Below are 21,974 nucleotides of genomic sequence, written 5' to 3'. Positions count from 1 at the left end.
TTACCAGGCGGGATCCAAATACAGGTGATATGCAAGCTGTTATTACCAGCTCATGAATGCAATTTGTTTCTGTGCCATGATTAAACAGATGGCCGCGGGCCCTGCATCTCAAATAATTTTACAAATAGGCATTTGGACTTCGAAGGGGGGGGGGAGACAAATACATCCCGACCAATAATAACAGAGGCAAGACATTGCATAGCGCACTCTAGAATGTGCCGGAAGACAATGAGATGGCCAGTCTAGGCATCGTCTTTAGGGAAAGTCCTACCTGTAGGTCATACTGCTTTTAGAGTCTCAATGGCTGAGGCACAACATCACCATAGCAGGAGAATAATTCCTCCTTGTAAAACTGTGTCAACTAACCTGCCTCACACTCGCTCACTCTTCTAGGTGAGTGAAGCACACAAGAATAATCTGGGGAATGCTGGGCTAAGTTATAATAATGCATTCTTGGTTGATACTCTGGTTAACAGCTTGCATCTTGTTGCTTTATGATTTTAATGGTCAACTGTACTCTACAAGACTTTGGTATTTAGATTATGCAGTGAAGTATAGTTAATGCAGCTTAACCACTGGTTGGGTTCTATGTACAGCGTATTAATTTGGTACGTCCCAAATAGTGCTTTCATATAATCTTTTTTAATTCCTTGGATTAAAAAAAAAACACTTCTATTTAAAGAAAAACATTTAACTTTATTTCAATATTAAATAAACAAAATGAAAATCCCAAACTCACAGGAGTTTAAATTTTTTTTTTTTTTTTAGAAAAATAGGATAAAATGTGATACCTTGGACCACAAATGAACAAAATGTATTGATGTGCATGAGAATAACACATGCAACCTAATTATCGACAGAGACTCAGAGCCACTTGCTCAGCAGTCATGATCCCAAATATGGAACAAGAGGAGATCTTCTTTTTAGAATCGGGCCTCTCAAACTATGCTCTTATTTTTGACCATCCTACGCTCAGGCTCTGAATCACATGCTCGCCTGCATTTCCAATGCCACGTTAAGCACGGAATAACTCATGACTGGGTCTTGCCTGGGAAATTACGGGAGTCTTTCTTAAGTAAGCTAAGCAGACTATCCACTACTCCACTGGACCAGGTGTGGTTCAGTTAATGGTCAGTACGTCACTCTGGATTTCATGGCTCAGCTGTGTCTGGAGGTCACTCAGCTTCTTCTTAAGGCCCGACAGGCCTGACAGAACAATGGTTTCCGGCCGCAGTGATCCGCAAGTCTCCACATTATAGTAAAATCTGAGGACAGAAATATAGAGAATCAGTATCTGAAAACGAACAATCTACGCCTGCCTTTCCTGGAAAACTGAGATCCACCTGCTCCAGTGACTACTAACCACCTCTCTGTACATTCCATTTACTAAGAACACTGGGGAGCTCTTGGTGTATGGTGTGAGCTTAACCAAGATAGAGTAACACTCAGGATTACTGGATAGGAATGCACAAAACCCTACAACAAACACTAGAAAATGTTGTGTTAGCAACACACATTTCCAAGCCTGACACATTTTCTAAACGCGGAACACACTTTCCTACCAAACTAAGTGCAGTGTTCTCTGAAAGTAATGGTAGCACATGAATTCAATGGAGCAATTCAAGGAAACCTGGCTAATCACGGATGTGACAAGGGCTCCAAACACAGCACGTACCGATTTCCAATGGTATTTAACAATTAATGCCCCATCCTTCAGGTACAACAGTGTACGGATGTGCCAGAAAAATGGACCATTACAGACCCAAACGGTTGCAACTGTAGCACCCACTTCAAGTCCGGTCTACACATTAACCTCATAAAAAACACATAGTACAGCCCATACATTTTGGGCACCATCCACTTATGAAAGCTCTGTATAAGGGAGAAATAAACTCCAAATGATGACACAAAAGAGTTTTACATGCATCATTCAAAGGTCAGAATTACGGGCATAGTCAATGACGAATGCTACAGAAGGAGTAGTTTCTGTCCTGTAACTCCAGTTCTGTAGTAGTGGTATCTCTGTTATAGTCATAATCTAGTGAATAGTCCCGCCCATGTGCGTGGACCCCGGAGCGAACAAAAATAATGTCTTAAGTTGTCAAAAAATGCAGAACTGCAAAGACACTTAAGAGAGAATTTAAAGACAGATAATGCAGCCTATATCCACAGGCTACACTGTCCAGTACTTCAACTAGAAATTCCACCGAAAATCCACACAAACAGCACAGCCTGCCCAGTTTCCTCCATAGAGAAACCTGCCTTTACCAGCAAAAGCCTCTGGAATGATAGAGAGGAAGGTATGTACAGACAAGCCCCATAGTCTGCCATTATGTGGCTCAAACAGGATACTGTGCCTTTAAGAGAACTTTCCAGAACTTCTCCCAGTATCCCAGAATGCACAGCAGGTCCCTTTTACTTTCAGTTCTTTTTGAAGGCGTAACATGCCAGACCTGTAGTATTCCTTACATGAATATCTTTCTCCACCGGGGAGGAGGGCGGGCGCTTATGACTATAACAGATACCCCTACTACAGAACTGGAGTTACAGGACAGAAACTACTCCTTCTGTAGTAGGGGATCTCTGTGTATAGTCATAATCTAGTGAATAGAATGGCAAGCCCATCCCCACACCAAAGCGGCGGTGGAGAGTAAAGAAATAATACCACTATTGTGCGAACAGATTTCGCAGCGAAGCCTGCCAAACCTGAGCGTCTGTCCTGGCATCAGTGTCCAGGCAGTAATGCTTAGCAAAGGTATGGACCGACTTCCAAGTGGCCGCCTTGCAGATTTCTGCAATTGGAACATTACGTAGCAAAGCAGTCGTGGCAGCTTTGTCCCTGTTGGAATGAGCCTTGGGTTTACCTCCTAAGGTCTTATTAGCTTTTTGGTAACACAATTGTATACAGGACACAATCCACCTAGAAATGGACTGTTTTGAGGTAGCAAGGCCGGTCCTGACTGATCCATAATTGATAAACAATTGGTTTGACCTACGAATATCTTTGGTTTTATCCAGATAAAATTTCAACACCCTCCTAACATCCAGGGAATGTAGAGACCTTTCCGCTGAAGAAGAAGGATTCTGAAAAACGTAGGCAAAGTTATGGTCTGGTTGACATGAAAATCAGAAATAACCTTGGGAAGAAATTTAGGGTGAGTACGCATAACAACCTTAGCAGTATGAAATACAGTATAAGGTTCTTGGCAACACAACGCCTGAATTTCACTCTCCCTGCGGGCCGATGTGATGGCCACGAGGAACGCCGTCTTCCAGGACAGGTGCTGTAACGAAGCCTTATGAATAGGTTCAAAAGGCTCCTTCATCAACCTGGACAGCACCACATTTAATTCCCATGAAGGCGAAGGAAGCCGGACAGGAGGGAATACTTTCATCAAGCCTTCCAAAAAATCTTTGATCACAGGGATCCGGAAGAAGGAAGTCTGTGAAGGGCATTTCCTGTAGGCAGTCAATGCAGGGAGATGGACCTTAATGGAATGGAAATTAAGGCCAGCCTGCGCCAAATGCAGAAGTTAAGGAAGGATGACACCCTCCTTACACGTCGTAGGGTCATAGTTCTTGGACTTGCACCAGATGCAGAATCTCTTCCACTTGTAAGCATAGGAAGTCCTAGTGGAAGGTCGTTTGGCCTCCTTCAGTATGTCCATACAATCTGCTGGTAGATTCAAATGGCCATATTGCACTATCTCAGGAGCCATGCCGCCAAACTCAAAGACGGGAGGTTCGGGTGCACCATCTGCCCCCGAACTTCGTTAGAAGGTCCGGCCTGCATGGCAGCCGTATGTGAGGAAGGAGCGACCGGTGAAGCAGGTCCGTGAACCACCACTGCCTGGGCCATTCCGGGGCGATCAGGATCATCCGTGCCCTGGACCGGGACAGCTTGATGAGCACCGCCGGAATCAGGGGAATGGGCGGAAAAGCGTACAGAAAGCTATTCGACCAGTCGATCCATAGGGCATTCCCCAACGTCCCCTGTTGGTAGTACCTGGATGCGAAGTCTCGGCATTTGTTGTTTTCGGCGGTGGCGAACAGATCTAGGTCTTGAGTCCCCCACCTTGCTAAGACTTCTCCTAGCACTTCGTCGTTTATGACCCATTCGTGGTTTTCCTGAATCAGTCTGCTCAATGCGTCCGCCTGAACATTCTGCACACCTGGCAGATGGATAGCCGTTATAGTCAGTCCTGTGGCCAGAAGCCAGTGCCAGATCGCCTGCGCCTCCTGCGATAGAGTGCGCGATCTCGACCCCCCCTGCTTGTTGAGGTAATACATCATGGTCGTATTGTCCGTCTGTACAAGCAGAGAGTTGGTCTGAAAGGACGGATGAAAGGCCTTCAGTGCCAAGTGAACAGCTTTAAGTTCCAGGAAATTGATGTGGTACGTGAACTCCGCCGGAGACCACGTCCCTTGAATCTGTTAGTCTCCGGAGTGCGCTCCCCAGCCGTGGAGAGACGCATCCGTCACGATCGTCTGTGTGGGAATGTCCTTGTGGAAGGGAACCCCTCTGAGGAGATTCTCCACTGAACACCACCACTTCAGAGACTGAAGAGCATGCAGAGACAGTCGTATCTCGTCGTCCCAAGACCCTTTCCTCTGATCCTCCAAGCACTCCTGCAGTGGTCTCATGTGCAGCCGTGCATGAGGCGTGAGGAAGATACTAGAGGCCATCGACCCCAGTAGAGAAGACACCGTCCTCACTGTTGTAGATGGAGCGGTCATAAGAGCCTGAGCCTTCCGAAGGAGTGATAACCGTCTCTCCTCCGAAGGAGACACGCTTGCTGACAGCGTATTGATGGAGGCTCCCAAGTACTGTATGCATTGGACCGGAGTCGGGACAGACTTGGACATGTTGATGTGCAACCCCAGCTTGTTCAATAGAACGCACGTCTTCTGGAAGTGTGCTTGAGCTTCCGAGAAGGAGGAGGCCTTGATCAACCAGTCGTCCAGGTACGGGTAGACAAACACCTTGTTCTTCCTCAGGTGTGCAGCTACCACTGCCATGCACTTCGAGAATGTTCTGGTCGCAGACTTCAGCCCGAATGGCAGTACTGTGTACTGAGAATGATTGGCCCCGACTTGGAATCGCAGGAACTTCCTGTGTTTGTGTGCAATGGGCACATGGAAGTACGCATCCTGTGATCTATAGCACACAGCCAGTGTCCCTGTTGCAGCTGAGGATAAATCTGGCGCAACAACAGCATGCAAAACTTCTCTCTGCGAATCCACTTGTTTGCTTGTCGCAAATCCAGAATGGGTCTGAACTCGTTCTTGTCCTTCTTGCGAACCAGGAAGAACCAGGAGTACAGACCTATTCCTCTTTGAGACAGAGGTAAGTCTTCTATCGCCCTTTTCCTTAACAGGATATCGGCCTTCGCCTGGAGCTCGCGCAGCTGAAACTGTGAGCTGACTGTAGGAATTGATGGAGGCGGGCTGGTGAACCGAAGACTATCCATTGCAAACAATATTCAGCACCCACTTGTCCTGAGTAATTTTTCTCCACTCTGCCAGAAAAAGTTGAACGCTTCTCCCCACCGGAGCGGGTAACGGATGTAGGAGAAGTAACCGCTCAGGGTCGAGACCCAGCTGGGCCTTTATCCGCTGTAGAGGACTGCTGGCCTCCTCTCCCCTTCTGGCGCTTCTGGAAGGGCCTCCAGAACTGCTGCTGTTGCTGTCCCGAAGCCTGTCCTCGCCCTCTGCCCTGTGCCCCGAACCGTCTCTGGAACGGGCGGTAGGCCTTCTTTTCTTTGGGCTTCTCTAACCTAACAGCCGTCAGGGTCTCTGCCTCCGCTTTCATGCGGGCCATCTCATCTTCCGCATGCTTGCCGAACAGGGTTTCCCCCGAGAAGGGCAGATTGGCCACCCGCTGCTGAGCCTCCGGCTTGAGTGATGTGAGCCTAAGCCAAGCATGGCGTCGTTGGTTGATCCCATGACAGTACCCATGGGCCGCCAAATGAGACATCAGCAGCCGCGCTGATGACCTGGTTCGATACCAGCATCCCCTCCTTCAGGATCACCTGGAAATCCTCAATCTTCTCTCGCGGCAGGAGTTCCGTGAACTGCTGGAGGGATTCCCGCAGGGCACGATCATACCGCCCTAGCAGAGCCGCATCGCTAGCCGCCTTCATGGCCGTAGATGACGTCCCACAGGCCTTCCTGCCAGCTGAATCGATCCATCGACTCTCCTGATCAGGAGGCACTGTAGAAGACGGGGAGGTAGAATGTTGTTTCCTGGCCGCCGTCACTATAACAGAATCCGGAACTGGATCCATTCGCAGAAAGGCCGGGTCAGATTCCGGAGCCCTGTACTTCTTAAGAAGCCGGGAAGGGGCGGCCTTCGTCACTGCTGGCGTGAGGAACAGCTCCTCCATGGGCTCTACCAATCCTGGTACGAGCGGTAGTAAAGGGCGAGACAAATGCTTCTTATGAAGTGTCTCAAAAATTCCGGATGTCGTGGGTGTTGGAGCCGTCACCGTGATTCCCAATTTCGCTGCACCCCTCAGGAGAACATCCTGGAACGTGCTGATGTCGTCCACAGGAGACACTCTCGTCCCCGGGAATTCCGACAAAGTCGGTGAATAGGTCCTGGAAGAGTCCGTGCGGGACCGTGATCCGCGCCTCCTATGGCGCCTTCTTGACCTGGTGGAGGATCTATGACGACTCCTCGATCTCCCTCTCCGCCCGGAGCGTGATCGCGACCTCCTTGGCTTCGGTCGATCCGCCGGTTCCACCGGGGCGGGCAACTTTGGCTTGGCTGGGGCCCTCGGCCGAGGGGTCCTCTTGGGAGGAGTCGGATATCGGAGCAGTGAGACCGACCTCGGAGGAATCGGAGGCGGCTTGTCTGCCGGCAGCGGAGGTTGAGGTAGAGGTTGAGGACGCAGTGGAAGTGGAGGGAGCGGAGGCGGAGTGGGAGCCCGCGGAGGAAGTCCCCTCGGCAATGGAGGAGGGGGCGTAACCGACCTCGGCCTAGAAGGGGTATACACCGCGGAGTACACCGAACCCGGTGATATGCCTTCCTTCCCAGGCAGGGACCTCGGCGAGTCTCTCAAAGGCACCTGGCGCCTGCTAGACTGACTCCTGGCGCCAGAACTCCTTCCGCGCATTCTCAGCGTCGAAGAACGGTGACCGGACGGCGACCGTCGGCCCCTCGACGACGAGCGTCTTTTCCTCGACGGCGACCATCTCTCCCTCGACGGCGAACGCCTTCGCCTCGACGGCGACATTCGCCTCAACCACGATCTTCTCCTCGACGTCAAGGATCCCCTCGACGACGAACGGCGGTGTCGCCTCGACGGCGAGCACCGAGCCTCTCGACGTCGATTACTCGACGACGACTCCGAAGAGGGCGACGACGAAATCGTCACAGGATATCTCAACGGCAGTCTGTTCAGTTCCCTCGACGCCAAACGTAGACGTCGCTTTGACCCAGAGCCCCGGGGAGACGGGGAACAGACTGCAGTCATCCCTCTCGACGCCGTAGTCGGTGCAATCGACACAGACGGAGAATGGGGACGCTTGCTGGTCTTCCTGCCCCTGGGGAGCCCCCCAGAGGCCTTAGCATGGGCAGAGGAAGCCCCTCCAGACCCTCCTTGAGCCTTCAGCCTTCTGTCCTCCAGGCCCTGAAGCCTGATCTTCATTCTATCCCTCAGGGTCCTGCCAGAAAAGCCCTGACAAATGTCACACTCCTCTGGGACATGAGAAGAGGGAAGGCAGATGATATACACCTCGTGTGGATCCAATTTGGCCTTCTTCCTGGAGCACTCTGGACATTTGTCAAATAATGCAGGCATATTGACAATCAAAAGAGTGCACCAAAGGAAGAAAAGCACCAATAAACTTGAAAAAGTGAAAAAATCACCAAGAAAACTCTTAAAAAGGGAGAGCTCAATGCTCCAGGGTCCAGCTTGCAGGAGCCGGAAAAAAGAACGGAAAGTAAAAGGGACCTGCTGTGCATTCTGGGATACTGGGAGAAGTTCTGGAAAGTTCTCTTAAAGGCACAGTATCCTGTTTGAGCCACATAATGGCAGCCTATGGGGCTTGTCTGTCCATACCTTCCTCTCTATCATTCCAGAGGCTTTTTCTGGTAGAGGCAGGTTTCTCTATGGAGGAAACTGGGCAGGCTGTGCTGTTTGTGTGGATTTTTGGTGGAATTTCTAGTTGAAGTACTGGACAGTGTAGCCTGTGGATATAGGCTGCATTATCTGTCTTTAAATTCTCTCTTAAGTGTCTTTGCAGTTCTGCATTTTTTGACAATTTAAGAGATTATTTTTTATTGCTCCGGGGTACACGCACATGGGCGGGACTATTCACTAGATTATGACTATACATAGAGATCCCCTACTACAGAAACGGTAATGCTCCCGTGAATTCTGTTAAACGCAGCTCGGGTTGAAACTTTAACAGCAATTCAATTCAATGATCGAAGAGTTCTATTGAAAGTAAACATGTTTTCATCTGTACAGCAAACCAGAATAATAGGCTCCGACTCTTTACCTTTCTGGCTTCCCGTTGGGATCATATGGGGCTTCAGCTTCATCCTCATCTATCTCAGAGTACTCACTCTTTGGCCTGGAAGAAAATAATAGAGCAACATTCCAGACATCAAATAGCATTTCACAGATAGATGACATCACTTCCATACTTTGTGGTCTCCACTGACTTATGATCCATGTAAGGATACAGTACAAACTCAGCCGCCTAGTTCGTAAGGCAACAGACAACAATGTCTCATATCTGACGAATCCACTCTCCATCAGGAGACCTCAGAAGCCACAACACCCAATATCTTTAACTTTCCAAATTCAGAAACTCCTGGGTACTGAAACATTTGTTTTAGAACTCTATCTTCTGGAGACTACTATACACGATCTTATTTTTCATGTGAAGAGTCCCAAAATCTGAAGATCCTGGTTAGCTATATAGAATATCAAATGAAATACAAGACACATCTGGAAATTATACTTTGAAAGAATATCAAATCTGGAAAACTGAACTACAAGGGTTAATAAACAGTGATGAAGAAACCACCTGATTTCAACGTAATGTCTCTTCTGGATCTGCTTCAGGGAAGCATCACTGTTAGATCTGGGGGTCTCTAATTGGCAGAGGTAAGTACCTTAGCCCAAGTAGGGACCCTTGCTTCTAGTCAGGATGAAGGAATACACACAGTAGATAACCTCCGCTCTCCCTCTAGGTAGCTTGGCGCGAGCAGGCAGGATTATCCCAAGGCAATGTGTATAATAAATGCACTTAACACAACAGTAATCCCCAATCCACCACAAACTGAGACCACACAGGTAAGTATATATCAAAAATATAACTTTATCTAGTTGCAGGCAGTAAAAAGCAGTAATACACGATAATCACTTCTTCAGGTAAAGGTTGCACTTAATTCTTAATGGTTGCACTTGTTAGGAAGTTCTTATTAAAAATAAAAATAGTCTCAAGTCTCTCTTAAAACCAGTATTAAAAATAATACTATTGATTTCGCTCCTCGTGGCTCTAAAAACGAGCAAACCAGACTATGCCAAGGAATTATTTTTTTTTAATTAAATTTGTACTTTATTACACCTTCAAGTTACACACACAGCCGACATCGCCTACAACCCGGAGGCCGGCGGCAACAAAAGGTCACTCCCAAATCCCTGGGTAAAGGTAAAACACACAGCCATAATACCAACAGCCCGGAGGCCTGGCGGCAGAACTGCAGGTGCAGAAGAAGTGCGCAGTAGCAGCAGTCCATGGAAGCAGCCAATAATTGGTCACGACACCTCAAGGGAAAGGCTACCCAGCAGCGCCAGCAATGTCAGATCTAAGTGCAGTTTAGTTTGTCAGGATGGTACGAGCAGTGTGGACACACAGTAAGAACTGCATGAAGACCCAGGGATGGGGTATCTCCAGAAGGGAACCAAGAAAAGGTGTAAAAAGGGACCAAAACCCCCAGACCAACACAAGCCACCCCACCTCAAAGACTAGCCAGACTACTTAAACCCGTGTCCACCCGCCCGCTCCCACCATTCACCACTACCATAAACCCTTTAATAGGGCCATGGATGTCTACCACATGTTCACGAGGGCGAAACAAAGCTCAGGAGAGGGGTAACGCCATCTACAACTAGGACAGCCGCCCCAAGCAACCCTCCCACACAACACACCATGAAGACCAGGCACAACCCACTTCTCACTCGCAGCACTGAGGCCTTCAACTACCACACTCCTCATCCACCGCTGCCGCAACCCCATCCTCCTGCAGCACATCCTGCTCCTCCCCCTCAGGATCCGACTCACCATCCTCCTGCGCACTCTGGAACGCCCTAAACAGCCCCCAGAAGTTTTTGGGGCGACTCTTCGGAGGTAGTAGTTCACTATACACCTCTGATTGCGTGCAACAGTAGAGTAAATCTGTCCCCCAACGCTTCTTAGTGGGAACCGGCCCCCGCATCCAACACAAAGCAACCAGACGCTTTGCTGTCAATAACGCCATGTCCGCAAGCCGCCGCATTGCCACCGGGAGCGGTTTGGAAAAACCAAGCAATGCGAGCGCTGGGCTGGGCAAAATCTCCTCACCAAGAATAGTGCTGAGGTCCGCAAAGACCTCTACCCAGTACTTATGAATAGCAGGACAAGTCCAGGCCATGTGGAGAAAGTCTGCCGTGTGAAAGTGGCAGCGCTCACACTCCGCCGATTCCCTCAGCCCATACCTATGCAGCCTTTCGGGCGTGTAGTAGACACGCTGTAGGAATTTAAAGTGTATCAGACGGTGGCGACTGTTGAGCGAGATTTTTCTAGTGTTGGTAGCGCAGTAACGCCACATATCGTCCGAGATAGGAGATTGTAGGTCAGCTTGCCAGGCCAACCGGGCCTTGGAGGGGGGGCACTGCCGGTGTCCATCACCCAGTGTCCTGAGAGCCGTGATCAGTTTGCGAGAAGAGGGGGTCTTGATTATATACGTGAGCTCCGGCACTTCCTGCGGTTCAGCCAGGTCCGGGCCCAGCAATGCAAGAGCCGCTCTACGAACCCTATGATATTGAAAGCTATGTAACAGCGTTGCCCCAGGACAGGCTTGAAGGACCTGCTGCAACGTCTTCAGGGTACCATTTGAGAAGAGATCTTCCACGGTAACAATGCCCAAGTCCTGTAGCGCCTTCAGGACGCCTTTCTCCGTCAGCGGGGCCAACCAGGCTGCCCACTCCACGCGGAGCAAAGGTGAGTACAGCAGCACACTCTCTCGGGAGCCAACCAGTGCATGCCAAGCATGGTTCGTGGCCGCTATAGAGTCCAGATTGCCGACCCTCCGATCAGGCGGATAGCATCCCGTTGCCGGGAGTGGGATGGGGTCTGCAAATAGCCGTTCCAGTTTCACATGAGGGATATCAGGATCCCCATGGATCCATGAATGAAGATGCGCACCCTGAGCAATCCTATAGTACCGTTCCAGGTCTGGAGCTCCAAGGCCCCCCTGCTCATACGGAAGGGTGAGCGTTTGCCACTGCACTCGCGGCTGCTTCCCCCCCCACGCAAGGCGAATGAGCGTCTGGGTAAGTTGCCGGAAAAAGGCTTTGGAAAGGACCACCGGTATATTCGTAAAGAGGAAAAGAAATCTGGGGAGCACTACCATCTTCATGAGCGCTATCCTGCCTATGAGAGAAAGCGGGAGTCTGGACCACACTTCGACATCATCCACCAGTTTGGAGTAGGCGACCCCATAGTTCTCACGAATCAGGACCTCCGGGTCAGTATGTATGCGTATCCCCAGGTAATGCCAAGGAATTATTATCAGCTCGCAAAGCAATGGGCCTCAAGCGCTGCAAGCGCGCCTCACCCGCGGTGCTGGGAACTCCTTGATGCCAATCAGCGTGTCCTCGTGCCTCAGGCGCACCGCGCCGATCAAAGCTCACTTGCTCTCAGCCCCGGCCGGTCTCAGCAGCCTCTCCGCCCGCTCTCAGTCCTTCGGGAGCGGCGGGGAGCAGAGACGGCAGGCCAGGGGCTGGGGCACTTCAGGGATTCCCTCGGCGAGGTCGGGTCAGTCTTCCCCGGTCCCGGCGGTGATCGGACGGCACTTGCAGAGGTCCCGATGACGGGGACCAATCCTGTCGCGGCATTTGGGGCGAGCCTCTCTGCACACCCAGGAGTCAGCCAATCGCAGTGCGGCTCCCGGGACAGGCTTCCGATGACGCTCCGCTCCTCAGCCAATCACGGCACAGTAACACTGATGACGCTGCGCCGCACGGGCCTATCCCGTCGCGGCGTTGGTGAGGGGGCTCGGCTCCTCCAACCAATGGGAGCGCGGCGGCTTCGTTCTTCGGCCTCGCAGCTCCGATCAGGACGGCAATTTGAAAAGAGGTTTTCTGGCCCCGGGCTGCGGCGGTGATCAGGCGCCAGATGATTTGAGGGCGCAGGTCACGGAAATACCGCCCTCTTGGCCTCACAACCGTTCTTGAGTAGATTCCACGAGGGGAGGCACCACAGACCTCCGACCCTCGCTGGGAATGTGCCGATGAGCACACCGATCCCTTCTTACACTCAGCAGTTGAGCACCACACGCTCCAGGTCCAAAACAGCACGATCTTGTAGCAATTCTTGACAAAGCTTTAGGAACCTTTAACCCTGGGTTCCCAACAGGAGGCCAGCTCTTCTCAGGCCCTTGGAGATTCAGTGAAGACACAGCACACAGCAAAGTCTTGGTAGATCAAGCAGGTAGGGTCACAGCACACAGCAAAGTCCCTTTCTCCTCCTCAGCTTTCAGTTGAAACAGCAGAACAGGTCAGCCCTTAGAGCACACAGCAAGGCAATCTTCCTTCAGTTCTCCAGCAGTCCTTCTTCCAGCAGAGGTTCCTCTTGATTGTAGAATCTGATTTTCTGTTGTCAGGGGTCCTTCTTTTATACCCCAAAAAGTCTTTGAAGTCCTTTGAAGTCTTTGTGCAAGTGGGCCCTGAGCCCGGTCCAAACCAGTTCTGGGTGTTGCTGGGGCACTGGGGGTTTCCTGGCTTCCTTCTCTCTTTCAGTATCAGGTACAGAGGTGACAGTCGCCCAGCAGGAGGTGGAGCCAGCATTGTGGTCAGGCAGGCACAGCCCTTCACTATCAGGTGCTATCTCCTCCCACTTCCTTGGCAGCAGATGCTGCCTTTCATCCACGGGCTGACTCAGACAACCTCCTGGGGGCTCTGCAGCCCCTGTCACACTATGGCCAGACAGTCAATCCACAAACAGGCCCAGGCACACAGAAAGGTTTAGACAAGAGAACAGCCACTTTCTAAAAGTACTATTCTCAAACACAGAATTTAAAAACAACCTTCACTAAAAGATGGGTTATTAAATTCTGAGTTTAACCTTGTAAATATTTTAACAAATCTTTTAACTATATTTATTGATGTGTGTTTCAAGCCCCTGCTCATGATTTAGCTGTGAAGGGTTATGGTCATTATTTGATCATGCACCAGCACTTTTTCTGATTGTATATTTTTGTACATTTGTCGATAATAATGTGGTCATGATAATTAAGTATTTTGTATGTATAATATGTATTTTTGTATATCTTTTATGCTGCAATTCCAACGAAATAAAGATTATTGAACTTGAAATTCTGAGTTCAGGGATATCATTCACTTATGTCCCATCTTGTTCCTATGAGAAGATAGGCTGGTATCCATTGGGACCAGCCTCCCCCATGTTATCCTATGGAGCAAGATAGCCTTACAGCAGTGAGCACACAAAATGGCTGCTGCTCACTACCAGAGCATGTGACCTGCACTAGTACATGCTCTACCTGACCCATACACTGCACCCTGCCCAGGGGGGTACCTTGAGCCTTCCATAGGGGTGACTGATGTGCACAGACAGGGAAGGGTTAGGCCCAGCCAGTGGGGACACTGGCCAGGCGGACATGGCAGTCCACTGACTGCACACAGGCCCTGCGCTGGCAGGCCTGAGACACCATTTTAGGGCTACTTGTGTGGGTGGCGCAATCTGCGCTGCAGGCCCACTAGTAGCATCGGTCATCACCAGCCCTGGCACACGCAGTGCACTTTACTAGGGACTTCAAGGTGAAACAAATATGCCAATCAATATGACAATTTACAGAGGGAGCACTTACACTCTGGCACTGATCAGCAGTGGCAGAGTGTCCAAAGCATCTAAACCAGCAAAAACGAAATCCAGCACAGCATCAAAAATACATGAGTCAGAGGCAAAAAGATGGGGGAAAAACCACGCCAAGGGTGTCAGGTCCAACACGTGTCCCCTCCAGCTGAAAGTGGGGAGAACTACCCAACCTCTTGGGAGTCCTCATCACTAAGGCCGAAGAATCTGGACAGACCATCAGCATTGGCGTGTTCTGTACCAGGGCGGTGCTCCACCGTAAAGTCCATCCCCTGTAGGGAAATGGACCACCTCAACAGTTTTGGATTCTCACCCCTCATCTGCATTAACCATCTGAGGGGCCTGTGGTCGGTCTGAACACGGAAGTGAGCCCCAAACTTCTTCAGGGCCCAGACCACAGCGAAAGCTTCCCTTTCAATTGCACTCCATCTCTGTTCCCTGGGGAGTAGCCTCCTACTAATGAAAGCCACTGGTTGGTCTCCTCCCTCATCATTGACCTGTGAGAGTACTGCTCCCACGCCTTGCTCTGAAGCGTCAGTTTGCACAATGAACTCACTTGAAAAGTCAGGTGCCTTAAGCACCGGTGCTGTGCACATGGCAGTTTTGAGGGCGTCAAAAGCAGTTTGACAGGCCTCGGTCCAATTCACTTTCCTGGGCTGATTTCTAGATGTCAGCTCTGTCAAAGGGGCTACAAGGGTGCCATAACCTTTGACAAACCGTCTGTAATACCCGGTGAGACCTAAAAAGGCTCTCACCTCAGTCTGGGTCTTGGGGGGTTCCCAAGCCAGAATGGTATCAATCTTCGCCTGTAGGGGCGCCACCTGGCCGCTCCCCACCCGGTGTCCCAAGTACACCACTGATCCCTGCCCTATCTGGCACTTACTGGCCTTGATAGTGAGTCCTGCCTTCTGCAGAGCCTTCAACACTGCGCCGAGGTGTTGCAAGTGTTCCTCCCAAGTGGAGCTGAACACAGCAATGTCATCCAGGTATGCTGCGCTGAATTCCTCCAGCCCTGCTAATACCTGGTTGAACAGTCTCTGGAATGTGGCAGGGGCATTTTTCAACCCAAAGGGCATGACACGAAACTGGAAGTGCCCCTCTGGAGTTGAAAATGCTGACCTTTCCTTGGCCCCCTCAGTTAAGGCAATCTGCCAGTAACCTGAAGTCAAATCAAAAGGAGCTCACGTACTGGGCAGCTCCCAACCGATCCACCAGCTCATCAGCTCTGGGGATGGGGTGCGCGTCAGTCTTGGTGACCGCATTGAGCCCACGGTAGTCCACGCAGAAACGGAGTTCTGGGGGGCCACCAGGTGTAGCAGCTTTCTTAGGCACTAAGACCACTGGGCTAGCCCAGGGGCTGCTGGAGGGCTCAATTACCCCTAGCGCTAACATCTTAGAAACCTCTTCTTTGATGCTAGCTCTGACCTTGTCAGCCACTCTGTAAAACTTCTGTTTCACAGGCAGATTATCTCCAGTGTCCACATCGTGGACGCACCAGTTGGTGACACCTGGGGTCAGGGAGAATAGGGGGGCAAACTGACCCAAGACTTGGCGACAGTCCTGCTGCTGCTCTGGGGTCAGGGTGGGTGAGAGTATCACACCATCCACTGACCCATCTTGCTCCTTGGTTGCCAGGAGGTCAGGGAGAGGATCACAATCCTCCTCCCCTCCAGCATCTGTAGCCATGAGCATAGTCACTTCTGACCTCTCAAAGTGGGGTTTGAGGCGCTTTACATGCAACACTCTCAGGGGCTGCCTGGGAGTCTTCAGGTTAACCAAGTAGGTAACCTCGCTCTTGCGCTCCACCACCTCATATGGCCCTGACCATTTGTCACGGAAAGCACAAGGCTCCACCGGCGCCATCACCCACACTTTCTGACCAGGTTGGAACTCCACGAGAGAGGTGTTCTGATCATACCATCTCGGTACAAAAGGGGGTGGTAATGGACGGAGCATCTGAACCAATCAAACACTCACACCCAGTCAAAAGATCTGGGTTTAATCCATCACCGTTCTTTAGCCCACTCTGCCACCCCAGTTCAGACATGGCTATATGCAAATCAGTCTGACCCTGTGCCTCATGGGAACAGTCCAGCCCGAACTGCCAAGCCATGCCTTCCCTGGACCGGAAACAAGCTTCCGAGGACCGGTTTCTGGCATTCCAGCCGTCTTCAGCCCGGCTTGCTTGAATCCAGTGGCAAAGTGAGCAAGGGACTCACGTCTGAGCATACCCTGCCACACTTATGGCGGCCAAAAGCCATGAGCATAGTCGCTTCTGACCTCTCAAAGTGGGGTTTGAGGCGGTTTACATGCAACACACTCAGGGGCTGCCTGGGAGTCTTCAGGTTAACCAAGTAGGTAACCTCGCTCTTGCACTCCACCACCTCATATGGCCCTGACCATTTGTCACGGAGCGCACAAGGCTCCACCGGCGCCATCACCCACACTTTCTGACCAGGTTGGAACTCCACAAGAGAGGTGTTCTGATCATACCATCTCTTCATTTCCTCCTGGCTAGCCTCCAGGTTCTCTTGAGAGAGCTTCCTGAAGCGCTTGGTCTGGTTGCGGATGGCCAGCACATAGCTGAACACATCCTGGGGTTTTCCCACGGGATTTCTCCCACCCCTCCTTCACCAGAGTGAGAGGTCCTCTGACAGGGTGGCCATACAGCAACTCAAAGGGGCTGAACCCTAAGGATTTCTGAGGCACCTCCCTGTACGCAAATAACAGGCATGGTAACAAGACGTCCCACTTCCGCCTCATGGGCTCCTCTAGGCCCATAATCATGCCCTTCAGGGTGCGGTTGAATCTTTCAACCAACCCATTTCTTTGAGATGAGTAAGGAGTGGTGAACTTATATGTCACTCTACACACCTCCCACAGAGACTTCATGTACCTATAGCTGAAGTTTGTACCCCTGTCAGAAACCACCTCTCTGGGGAACCCCACACGGGAAAAGATCCCCATTAAGGCACGGCCCACCACAGGGGCTGTGACTGTCCGGAGAGGGACTGCTTCCGGGTACCGGGTGGCATGGTCCACCAAGACCAGGATGAACCTGTTTCCTAGGGCTGTCTTGGGGTCCAGGGGCCCCACGATGTCAATGCCCACCCTCTCAAAAGGGGTGCTCACCCACGCACTTCCCTCCGCTCTTGCCACTGGCCTGACAAGTTTGGCAAGACTTACAAAAGGCAGCGACGTGCTTCTTCATCTGGGGCCAGTAGAAGTGGGTGACAAGCCTGTAATAGGTCTTGTCTTGCCCCAGATGTCCTGCGAAAGGCACGTCATGAGCCAGACCCAGTAGGAAGTTCCTGAAGCGCTCGGGTACCACCAGCACACGGGCTGCACCAGGCTCAGCGAACTTAGGCTCACTATAAAGTAAGTCATCCTCCCAGTAGATCAAATGTTCCTTGGACCCCAGGCCTGCTCTGCAGCCTGCCGCCGCACACCAATGAGGGAAGGGCACTCCGTTTGAGCTTGGCAGAATTCCTCCCTGGAGGGACCACCATCCTGCTGCCACTGGGACAGCTCAGGCAATTCCCCCAGTTCGGCCACCTGCTCCTCTGTAGGTTCCAGGGCATCCCCCTCAGGTTCTGCTTCCTCCTGGACCGTGGGTACAGTGGGGGCTGGTTTCCCGCGCCCTCTACCCCTTCCTCTCTTGGCAGGTCCCTGGGCCATTGTTCCAGGCTCCAGTTCTGCTAATCCACCCTTACTGGCTGCCATTGCACGCGTGGTCACACAGATCCACGCAGGCAAGCCCAACATTTCCAAGTGAGTCCTGTGCTCTACATCTTTCCATGGAAAGCTCTCCAGGTCATTACCTAATAGACAATCTACAGGCAAGGCATCACTTACAACAACTTCCAATATACCGGAGACTCCTCCCCACTCAAATGGAACACTTGCCAACTTGCAGAGGCGCACTGAACTGTCAGCTGCCACCACAGGACGGAGTACCTTGGGAATGATCTGCTCTTCAGACACCCATTGACACCTGACAGATGTCACACTGGCCCCTGTGTCTCTCAGAGCTTATATCTCCTTTCCATTGATGGTCACCTTCTGCCCATATTTCTTAGTGTTTAAGGGCAGCAAGGTTTCCTGGGCCATCTCTTGGTCTCCTAAAGAGACAAGGGTCATCACTGCTAACCCCTCCTCCCCACTAGAAATAAAATCCCCTCCCAAAGCTACACCGGCTAACGCCGGAGTTGGAGCACCAGTGGGTGCTGGAGGTTTCTTTGGACATTTGGGGGCAATGTGCCCCACCTCCCCACATGAAAAGCAAGTAGGCGGGGGCCTGTTGTCCTGTTTGCCCTTATGGGGCCGGGACTTCTTAGACTTGGGGGGTTGAGACGCTTTCTCCTGGGAACTATTTTGGGGCCCTTTAGAAGACTCCTTTTGATTACCCGTGTCCCCCCCACTCTTCTGCTGGGGACCCTGTCCACCTTTGGCTGGGGTACTTACCACCCCCTTGTGGACCCTGGTGCTAGTCCAGCGGTCCGCCTCTTTAGCAAGCTCACTGGGATCAGGTAACTTGCTATCTAAAAGATGCTGGCGCAGCTCTGGAACACAAACTACTTAAGTGGTCCCAACTAATCAAGTGACACAACCCCACATAATCAGTAACTTTGCTGCCCTTTATCCAACCTTCCAGTGCACGCGTGTACACACTCACACTCCACCCAAGTACTTGAATCAAGCTTCTTGAAGTTCCTAAACTTCTGGCGGTACTGTTCTGAAGTGAGCCCATACCTGAGGCACAAAGCCTCCTTCATAGCGGGGTAGGATAAAGTACCTGCTGCTTCTAAGGGTGCCAAGACATCCCTCCCAGAGGCCTCAAAATGCTTCCACAATCCTGCCCCCCAATTCTTCTCAGGCACTTCATTCATCTTTAAGGAAAGTTCATACGATCTAAACCACGCATAAATATCCTCACCCCTCTGATAATTCTGTACCAGATCTTTTGGTATGTATACCTTACCCGCCTGTACTGGTTGTGCGCTGCCACCATTAGAACTGGACTCCACCTGTCTGGATTTAATGTCCAGCTCCCTCATGCTCACCTCATGAGCCAATTGGAGTTTCTTCTCCTCCAAAGCGAGAAGCATTTCTTCTCTCCTCCGCCTCTTTCTCAGTTTCAAGGCGCAGTCTCCTCTCATCTGCTTGGGCTTTGAGTTTAAAAAGCTCAATCTCATGGGCCCTAGCTCTCTGATTATCCTCCAGCTCCTCTGGAGAAATGATCCTACTGGAGTGGTTGCTGCCAACCCTAGACGCTGACCTCCTTACTGGCAAATCACTGGATACAAAAGCATTCTCCTGTGTGCCTCCCTCTCCAGTAATAACTTCTGGATCACCATGTTGGGCCTCCCACCAGGCCCTCAGAGCTTTCCGTAGCTCTTCCTTGTTTGCGCTGCCCTTCACTGGGCATCCAAGCTGTTTGCAGAATTGCTTCAGGTGGTCCTTTTTGTAGTTGAACAACTCCTGAATTTCGAATTCCAATTCTACTCTCACGCTTGCCGCTTTCTGAGACATGATGCTTCCTAACCTTTTCAACAAAAAGGTTTCACCAAAAAGAAAAAATCTTGCACAACCTGTGCTGCTAAACTAGACTAGTGATGTACAAGAAATCACTGCAGGTCAAGTGCAATTATTAGTTCAGAATCTGCACCGCTGTCCAACAATGTTAGATCTGGGGGTCTCTAATTGGCAGAGGTAAGTACCTTAGCCCAAGTAGGGACCCTTGCTTCTAGTCAGGGTGAAGGAATACACACAGTAGATAACCTCCGCTCTTCCTCTAGGTAGCTTGGCGCGAGCAGGCAGGATTATCCCAAGGCAATGTGAATAATAAATGCACTTAACACAACAGTAATCCCCAATCCACCACAAACTGAGACCACACAGGTAAGTATATATCAAAAATATAACTTTATCTAGTTGCAGGCATTAAAAAGCAGTAATACACGATAATCACTTCTTCAGGTAAAGGTTGCACTTAAGTCTTAATGGTTGCACTTGTTAGGAAGTTCTTATTAAAAATAAAAATAGTCTCAAGTCTCTCTTAAAACCAGTATTAAAAATAATACTATTGATTTCGCTATTCGTGGCTCTAAAAACAAGCAATTTTGGAAAAGGTGATGGACAGAGTTTCTGATTGATGCAGAATACTCCTACCCAGTCAAGAGATCAGGGCTTGATCCATCACCGTTTTTTAGCTCACTGCACCATCCCAGCTCAGAACCTGGCTACATGCAAATTAGTCTGTTCCTGTCCCTGTAGCCAGGTTCTGAGCTGGGATGGTGCAGTGAGCTAAAAAACGGTGATGGATCAAGCCCTGATCTCTTGACTGGGTAGGAGTATTCTGCATCATTCAGAAACTCTGTCCATCACCTTTTCCAAAATTGTTTCTAAAAACGAGCAAACCAGACTACGCCAAGGAATTATTATCAGCTCGCAAAGCAATGGGCCTCAAGCGCTGCAAGCGCGCCTCACCCGCGGTGCTGGGAACTCCTTGATGCCAATCAGCGTGTCCTCGCGCCGATCAGAGCTCACTCGCTCTCAGCCCCGGCCGGTCTCAGCAGCCTCTCCGCCCGCTCTCAGTCCTTCGGGAGCGGCGGGGAGCAGAGACCGCAGGCCGGGGGCTGGGGCACTTCAGGGATTCCCTCGGCGAGGTCGGGTCAGTCTTCCCCGGTCCCGGCGGTGATCGGACGGCACTTGCAGAGGTCCCGATGACGGGGACCAATCCTGTCGCGGCGTTTGGGGCGAGCCTCTCTGCACACCCGGGAGTCAGCCAATGGCAGTGCGGCTCCCGGGACAGGCTTCCGATGACGCTCCACTCCTCAGCCAATCATGGCACAGTAACACTGATGACGCTGCGCCGCACGGGCCTATCCCGTCGCGGCGTTGGTGAGGGGGCTCGGCTCCTCCAACCTATGGGAGCGCGGCGGCTTCGTTCTTCGGCCTCGCAGCTCCATCAGGACGGCAATTTGAAAAGAGGTTTTCTGGCCCTGGGCTGCGGCGGTGATCAGGCGGCAGATGATTTTCGAGGGCACAGGTCACGGAAAGACCGCCCTCTTGGCCTCACAACCGTTCTTGAGTAGATTCCATGAGGGGAGGCACCACAGACCTCCGACCCTCGCTGGGAATGTGCCGATGAGCACACCGATCCCTTCTTACACTCAGCAGTTGAGCACCGCACGATCTTGTAGCAATTCTTGGCAAAGCTTTAGGAACCTTTAACCCTGGGTTCCCAACAGGAGGCCAGCTCTTCTCATGCCCTTGGAGATTCAGTGAAGACACAGCACACAGCAAAGTCTTGGTAGATCAAGCAGGTAGGGTCACAGCACACAGCAAAGTCCCTTTCTCCTCCTCAGCTTTCAGTTGAAACAGCAGAACAGGTCAGCCCTTAGAGCACACAGCAAGGCAATCTTCCTTCAGTTCTCCAGCAGTCCTTCTTCCAGCAGAGGTTCCTCTTGATTGTAGAACCTGATTTTCTGTTGTCAGGGGTCCTTCTTTTATACCCCAAAAAGTCTTTGAAGTCCTTTGAAGTCTTTGTGCAAGTGGGCCCTGAGCCCGGTCCAAACCAGTTCTGGGTGTTGCTGGGGCACTGGGGGTTTCCTGGCTTCCTTCTCTCTTTCAGTATCAGGGACAGAGGTGACAGTCGCCCAGCAGGAGGTGGAGCCAGCATTGTGGTCAGGCAGGCACAGCCCTTCACTATCAGGTGCTATCTCCTCCCACTTCCCTGGCAGCAGATGCTGCCTTTCATCCACGGGCTGACTCAGACAACCTCCTGGGGGCTCTGCAGCCCCTGTCACACTCAGGCCAGACAGTCAATCCACAAACAGGCCCAGGCACACAGAAAGGTT

General features: G+C 51.2%; 1 protein-coding gene across 1 annotated transcript in view; it reads right to left on the bottom strand.

Annotated features, from left to right (window-relative positions):
• Positions 1 to 670: 670 nt before the first annotated feature.
• POLR2C (RNA polymerase II subunit C) overlaps positions 671 to 21,974 on the bottom strand; it is an 80,997-nt gene continuing 59,693 nt past the window's right edge. Inside the window, exons 8-9 of the mRNA XM_086947786.1 lie at positions 8,509 to 8,583; positions 671 to 1,265 (exon numbers count right to left, since the gene is read on the bottom strand). Of these exons, the coding sequence (XP_086803912.1) occupies positions 1,121 to 1,265; positions 8,509 to 8,583 (220 nt within the window). The 3' untranslated portion in view covers positions 671 to 1,120. The remainder of the gene's footprint in view (positions 1,266 to 8,508; positions 8,584 to 21,974) is intronic.

This window comes from Lissotriton vulgaris, chromosome 12 (assembly GCF_964263255.1).
Source record: "Lissotriton vulgaris chromosome 12, aLisVul1.2, whole genome shotgun sequence".
Lineage (NCBI taxonomy): Eukaryota > Metazoa > Chordata > Amphibia > Caudata > Salamandridae > Lissotriton > Lissotriton vulgaris.
This window is presented reverse-complemented; position numbering and strand designations above follow the sequence as displayed.